We start from the raw sequence: 7867 nt of genomic DNA, 5'->3' as shown, positions 1-7867 counted from the left end.
TAGAGGATTCAAACCTCTGACCTTTTGGTTAGCAGCCAAACTCTTAACCATTGTGCCACCAGGGCTCCTTATTGCCAGGTAAGGTGACCATATTTTCAAAAATCCATGGTCTGATAGATTTCTCCCATCCCCAGGTTGTGTATTTCTTTGTTTAAAAAGACAGTTGTACAGAATAATTGCTTGCAGGAATATCCTTGCAAAGTCTAATTACACAGCTACATGTGTATGGGGCTTAGCAAAGAATTAGTCATTGCTAGAATACATAAATTCAGAAATAACAGGGCTTCCTGCAGATCATTCAAACTTATACAAGTGTGTCATTGAAGCCTATTGAATTTCTAGAATTCATGCTTCCTGCCTCACAGCAGTGCTGGCCTCATTCTAGACACTGTTACTTCAAATTGACTCATTGAAGCAGAGGTGGTTACAGTAAAAATTGGTGTGTGTGTGTGTGTGTAATTTTATCATCATTTCCTTTAATTCAATCCTAGGCAATAGCTTACCTTTCACCGGAGGACCTTTTGAAGGGAGAAATTGAAGACTCGCTGGAAAAGGTGAAGGTTGCTGTTCGCATCTTAAATACTTTCAAAAATTCTTTTGTCAACTATCAGAAAAGATTAGCATGCAATTTCACAGGAAACAAAGAACTGAAACCATGGGATTTCCAGTCTCACCTAGTGTTTTGCCAATTTGACAAGTTTCTCAACCGTTTAAAGAAAATTGAGGTATTTATTTACCAACTTGTAATATGTTCATATTATAGGTGCTTTCAGAAATCTTTCAGCTTTTCTTATGTTTCAGGGAATACTTTATTCCATTTGGTAGGTGGGAAGTCATTTTTCTTAGTGATTCTAATGAGGTTACTAAGCCAGTGCTACAAGGATAGTTTTAAGTGCTTTAATTTGGCTTCTTTTTTATTCCATTTTGATTCTCTTGTTACATTGAGTTTAAATGGCTCTCTCTAGATACTAGTGTCCCTTGACTTACATCTTTCTCAGTTCCTGGAAGATAATTGTAAATCAGGCAGCTGTAAGTGAATTTCTTTTATATGTTTGTATTAGAATTCTGTATCTGAAAACCCACTTGATGCCATAAAACATCACAGTTAGTTCATAACTGTATATATTATACTATTAAAACCATTCATGAAAGTTAAGAAATCCACAAAAATTTTAATATGTACTCTGTATAAATATTCTAAAAATTAGAAAACAGTGAGTACAAGCACATATGAATGAATACGCACACACATACACACATACTTTCATAAAATAAACTGGTTAAGGTTTTTTTTTTTTTTTTAAAGAAGTTTGAACTGATGATATGGCCTTACCTTTGTCAAACTCTGTCTAGAATGCTTGGGCTTTGTCTTTGATACAAGATTTATCTAATTTCAATCAAAACTTGGGCTTTAGGTTTTGAAAACTCTCATTATGACTTAATCCACTTCAGTGTCTCTTAAAGTTTCTGAATGCTAGCAGCCTGCCGAAGGACAACTTGGGTCACACATTCCATGGGTCATATGTTAGTCATTCATCACGATCACTTGAGCTCTCTTTCAATAAGGCAGTTGATGTACTGTCAAGTGTAGCCTACTGAAAATACCAGTTTTGGATATTACCTGAGGGATATGATTTAGGATTAGAAGGATATAAAATTAGGCAGTTAAATATCTTGCAATAAGGAGCTTTGGTGGCACAGTGGTTAAAACATTCACCTGCTAACCAAGAGGTCGGATGGTCCCAACCTACCAGTTGCTCCACGGGAGGAAGAGGAGGCATTCTGCTTTCGAAAAGATTTACAGCCTTGGAAACCCTTGGGGTCTGCTCTACTCTGTCCTATAGAACTCAAAGTCACTGCCATCGAATTGGTTCCTACTCGTAGCGACCCCTCCTTGGGTTTCTGAGGCGATATTTCTATGGAGGTAGATTGCCCAGTCTTCCTTCTGGAGTGGCTGGTGGGTTTAAACAGCCAGCCTTTTGGTCAGCAGTCGAATGCCTTAGGCACTATGCCACCAGAGCTCCTCTGTCCTACAGAGTCACTATGAATTGGAATCGACTCAATTGCAGTGGGTATACCTAGCTATGGTAAGTTAGGGGTTGCCTGAACTGTAAGAGGATTTTTAGTAAATGTGAAAAAGGGAGTATAATGTTAACAATTGGCAGTTACTTTGTTCAATTAAATCATTAATATTTTTAATCATATGAATGCCTATTGACTCAAAATTTTTTAAAAGTTTGAAAATGTTTGGTCTTTAAAACTTTGAAATGTCCTTTCACTGTTTGATTTGGTGTCAAGGTTTAATGTGTTATGTTTTTACAAAGGATATTTTTGTCACCGTATTGGAATTTGAAAAACTGGAACGACTTGAATTTGGTGGTACCAAGGGAGCAATTTTAAATGAACAAATCTACAAGATGAGTGAAGAGTTTATGGAACTCTGTAAAGTTTTTAAACAGAGCACATATGACCCATCTGACTACAATAACATGGTAATGTACCTTTGCATTTTCATTTCATAGGATTCTATCAGTTTAAAGGACCATAGGTCACAGTGAAAATAGGTACCACCCAGTCCAGCCTCTCTAGGACCTATGGAGATTAAATGACTTGCCTGAATTCTCTTGGCTACTTAGTGGTCAATCAGGAACTAGGACTTGGGCCTTTGCACTTTTAGTTTAGAGCTGTCTCTAATGTAATAGCGGATTTTAGCCTGAATTTGTTTCTTGTTCATATTATTGAAAAGGAACTTTCCATCTTGACTCATTTTGACCTGATTATCTGATACCTATGTAACTTGCATGTTTTATTTTAGCCTTTTATAGTTGCTTCTCTTTCTATCGCTTAAGTTTTATTGCTTTATATTTTAGCCTTTTCCTGAATTACTTGTTTTTTTTTTTGGTCTATTAGAATATTTAGTTTTACCACATCCATTACATATATTATTGAGATGCATGTTGCACTGATATTTTTTACTGCTATTCTTTGGAGCTATTTATAATTTCATATTTCCGACCTTGGGAAGTAGAAGGAAGCTTGCAGATTTAAGCTTCTTCTGTTCTCTGTCACTTCTAGCATGTTAGTAGCCAGGGAGCTACCTGGGAATATTCCTGCAGCTCTGGGATAAAAATAGCTTCATTTTTGTGGTTTGCGAAGAACAGTGACATTGGGGTACAAAAAAATGAAAATTTCGGTCCTGTCCTCATTGTTTTGCATGGAATGTGAATTTAGTCAGTATTGTGTTTATATTTAGTTAAAATATACAAGGAGAGTATGTTAGTTTTCTAAGGATACGGTTAACAAAACTAAAAAAAGATGCAGTTGCTGCCAAGTTGACTGTGATTCATGGTGATCCTGTGTGTGTCAGAGTAGAACTGTACTCCCTAGAGTTTCAATGGCTGATTGTTTTAGAAGTAGATCACCAAACCTTTCTTCCAATGTACCTCTGAGAATGGACTTGAACTTCTAGCTTTTGGTTAGCAGCTGAGCACTTAACTGTTTGCACCACCCTGGGATGCCTTAGAAAACTTAATTCCTCTGAATAGTAGTCAACTCTTGGGAAGGGGAATTAATGGTAAAGGACACTTCCATTGCTTGGGACTCTCTGCTAAGCCAACACCCTGTAATTTGTGGGAAAGTAGGAGGAAGCTAGGACCAAGATGATGAATAATCTGAGCCTTGTAAGATGTCTGTTACTTGGCAGGCTTTCAACAAATGTACCCTGAAGGAGACTTTTGGGAGAGGCTGTGGCCTAACCTCCTGAGCACTGAAAAGAAGGATTGAGGACAGGGCCTGCATGAGACTCTTAGGTGCATTTCATAGCAGGAGAGTCTTGATTTCCTCATAGCCACAAACTCAAGAGGTGCTAAGAGTGCCAGGATTAGAGAAGGTGTCTGGGTTTAATGCCACTATGCTACCAGGATTAATTGCTGTTGAGTTGATTCTGACTCATGACAATTCTGTTGTGTCCAAGTAGAGCTTTCCTCCATAGATTTTTAATTATTATTTTAAACTTCTAATTGTGGTGCAGTGGTAAACCCTGGAGGGCAGTTTTACTCTGTCTTACAGGGTTGCTTTCAGTCAGAATTGACTCAGTGTCAGTGGGTTTTTATTGAAGATTGCAAGGCCTTTCTTCCAAGGTGACTCTGGTGGACATGAACTTCCAACCTTTTGGTTAGTAGCTGAGCATGCTAATTGTTAGCATCACTCAGGAATGTCAGTACCTTAGCAATGCCCCAAATCCTAGTTTTACCCCATTTTCTACCATAGTCTACACAGTCACAAACATCTAGGAATAGAAAATTCATTTGCTCTTGCCATATATATCTGCTCAGTATTTATTTAGACAGATTTTTTTTAGGCCCCATTTTACTTTGCAAATAAGGTGGGTCAGTCTTACCTCTGATGCATAGGTCTGGGTTGGAGACATTAATAATCTGCCCCTGAAGCTCCCCTTCATCATCCATATAGTCGACTGTCTTATCTTAGAGATTCTAGAAGCTCCTTGTATTTGGCTTTTGCTTAAAATTGAAACATGAGTTTGCTGAAAGGTCACTTAATTTGTATATTTAGGTTGAAGATATTTGCTTTTTTTTTTTAATTGTTGCCTTATAATATTGCAATTATTATATAACTTTGCTTACTAAGCTGTTCATTTGATGCTGTTAGTTGAGTTCATTTTACTCAGTGTGATGAATTATAGTGGATGATTTTTAGGAGGCAATATTTTAGCACACTAATTCCAGTGTAGTAGTATACTCACACATGGACATGCACAGGCCTGTCTTCCCACTGTGTGCGTTCCCCAACCCCTATGGAATACATCCTAGTGCTTACATGACAGGTAAGCTTTCTTGTACCTTGCTGCAGAAATGGTTTAAATATGTCCAAGTAAATTAAAGAATGAATCCCTTTCAATTTAAATTTAAAAACTTCTCCAAAAGAAGTGTATGCACACTGACACTTTTGTTAAAAAAAAAATTCTAACATTTGAAAATAATTTATCAATTATATACAGTCTTTCCCAAAAATGGAAGAGGAGGGAATACTTCACAATTTACTTTATGAAAGAAACTAATATTACCCTAGTGGGAGCTCTTGGGAGCTCTGGTAGCATAGTGCCTAAGGCACTTGACTGCTAACCAGAAGGCTGGCGGTTCAAACCCACCAGTCACTCCTTGGAAGGAAGATGGGGCAATCTACTTCCATAGCGATACTGCCTCAGAAACCCAAGGAGGGGTTGCTATGAGTCGGGTCCGACTTGACGGCACATAACAACAACAACAATAGGAGCTCTGGTGACGTAGTGCCTAAGGCACTTACTTGATTGCTAACCAGAAGGTTGGCAGTTTGAACCCACCAGCCACACTCCTTGGAAGAAAAGTTGGGCAATCTACTTCCATGGTGATACCACCTCAGAAACCCAAGAAGGGGTCTCTATGAGTCGGAGATAACTTAACAACAACAACAATTTCCCTAATACCAAAGAATAGTACAAAGAAAACTACAGACCAATATCCCTCACGAATACAGATGCAAAATTTCTTAAATTATTAGTAACTAGACTTCAGCAATATAGAAAAAAAAAAAAATTCTATATCATGACCAAATAGGGTATTTTCTAGGGATGCAAGACTGGTTTGATATTTGAGAATCAGTAAGTATAATCTATCATATTAACAGATTAAAGAATGCCATAATTAATAATCAGTACATAATTAAAAGAAAAAAAAGTATTTATCAGATTCAGCACCCATTCATAAAGAAGAAGAAAAAACTTTTCAGAAAAATAGAAATAGAGGGGAACTTCTTCAGCTTGATAAACTGCACCTATCGAAAGCTTACAGCTAACATTATACTTAGTAGAGAAAGACTTTAAATCCCAAACACATAGAATATATTCAACTACCTATTCAGCATCTCTACTTGGATATTTAATAGATTTCTCAAAATTAACATGTTCAAAACTTAACTCCTGGTGATCAGCACAATATCACTAAGGCAAAGATATGTACAAAGGCAAAGATATGTACAAATTACAGAAAACCAAGGTAAATACTATATACATAATCCTGGAACATCAGTAATAATAAGCAGTAATCTACTAGTGCATACGTAGGAAGACATACAGGTTGAATAGGTATGGGTAGGCAAACAGGACTGCACCCACAACCTTGCATAAGTTTGGCAGAGGATGTTTTTTACATACGTATTTTTGCATGCTGTAAATATATCCATGTATACAGTAGAGCAAAGTGGCTAAGACACTTGCCTGCTAACCAGACAAGTTCAAACCCACCAGCCACTCCTCGGAAGGAAGGTTGGGCAATCCTACTTCCGTAGTGATACTGCCTCGGAAACCCAAGGAGGGGTCGCTATGAGTCGGGGCCGACTCGACGGCACATAACAACAACAACAACAACAACAGTAGAGCAAATGGGGCAGTGATAGGAAAATTTCTTAGCCATAATCAAACATCAGTGAGAAAGAGTCACTGGGCTTGGGGACTTAGGACCACAGTCTTGGGGGACAACTAATGCAATTGGCATAACATAGTTCACAAAGACGATGTTTTACACCCTAATATGGTGAATAGTGACTGAGATCTTAAACGCTAGTGAGTGGCCCCTTAAGATTCAACTAGTTGTCTCTCCTCATTTGGAGGACAGAAGGGTGAAGAAAATCAAAGACTTCAGAGACAATTCATTTCCAAAGCCTAGCATAGCCTCCACTACCCTGGGACCAGATGGTGCCTGGCTATCGCTACTGACTGCTCTGTTGAGACTATAGGAGGTCCTTGACAGAATGGGAGAAAAATGTAGAACAAAACTCAAAATCACAAAAAAGACTAGACAAAATGGTCTGATGCAAAGTAGTGGAATCCCCGAGACTGTGGCCTTAAGACACCCTTTGAGCCTGAAACTGAACCCGCCCCAGGGATCACTTTGCTGCCAAACAACAGATAGGCGTAGTGATCATCAACCTAGTGAGGAACATACTCCTCACATTAATCAACCATATGAGACCAGAAGGGCAGCATTTTGCCCCATAACAGCTCAGAAGGAAGAAAGAGGCAGGAAAGAAAGACGAATGGAATGGGAAACCCAGGGAGGAAGCGTGAAGAATGCTGCTGTGCTGAGGAAATTGCAGCTAATGTTGTGTAACAAAATGTGTATAAATTGTTGAATAGAAAACTAAGTTGCTCTGTAAACTTTCAACCTAAGTCATAAAACAACACAACCCCTGATTTACCTTCTCCTCAAATCTATTCCTCTCTGCCTTCCTCAACTCATTAAAGGGCACAAATAATGGGCTACTTTGTACCACAACCATTGAGACATCTGTGATTCCTCTATCTTTCTCACCACAAACATTAGTTCTATCAGATAAACCTTGAAAATAATGCTAAGATCAGACCCCTTCTCATTTTTGAGCCAAGCCACCTTCATCTCTGATGTCAGTATTGCACTTATCCCTGACCTGTTCTCTCTGCTCCTGTCTTAACTCCTGTGGACATGGTGCTCCACACAATGCCTAGAAGAATCGAAGAATGTGACGTTTCTCTAATCAGAACTCTGCAGTGCCTTCCCAAGTCACTACTAAAGGCAGTTTTCAGAATATGGAAACATTTTTATAATAATTTTTGACTAATAACATCACATCATTTTTTTCAATAAACATTTATTGAGATACACCTGTGTTCTGGGTACCCCATCAGCTATTGGTGTTGTGCCCAGGTTATGAAGGAGTTGTTTGGGGCGAGGAATATGCCAACACACGACAATGCAAAAGCAATAGGAAAGTTTATTAGCTAACTTAAGTTAGGGTCCTTGCTCTTACCAAATCAGTGGCTTGAGCAAAAGACCCC

The 7867-nt window shown here is 38.4% G+C and overlaps 1 protein-coding gene across 1 annotated transcript in view; it reads left to right on the top strand.

Moving 5' to 3' along the window:
- The window catches only part of DNAH11 (dynein axonemal heavy chain 11), a 455361-nt gene that overhangs the window by 45587 nt on the left and 401907 nt on the right, over positions 1–7867 (top strand). The window contains 2 exon segments of the mRNA XM_007946592.1: positions 492–725; positions 2325–2492. Coding sequence (XP_007944783.1) covers positions 492–725; positions 2325–2492 — 402 coding nt within the window.

Source organism: Orycteropus afer, unplaced genomic scaffold, assembly GCF_000298275.1.
Source record: "Orycteropus afer afer isolate SDZICR_OR568_19922 unplaced genomic scaffold, OryAfe1.0 scaffold00008, whole genome shotgun sequence".
Classification (NCBI taxonomy): domain Eukaryota; kingdom Metazoa; phylum Chordata; class Mammalia; order Tubulidentata; family Orycteropodidae; genus Orycteropus; species Orycteropus afer.
Note: the sequence above shows the minus strand (reverse complement) of the source record. Positions and strands in the feature narration are given on the sequence as shown.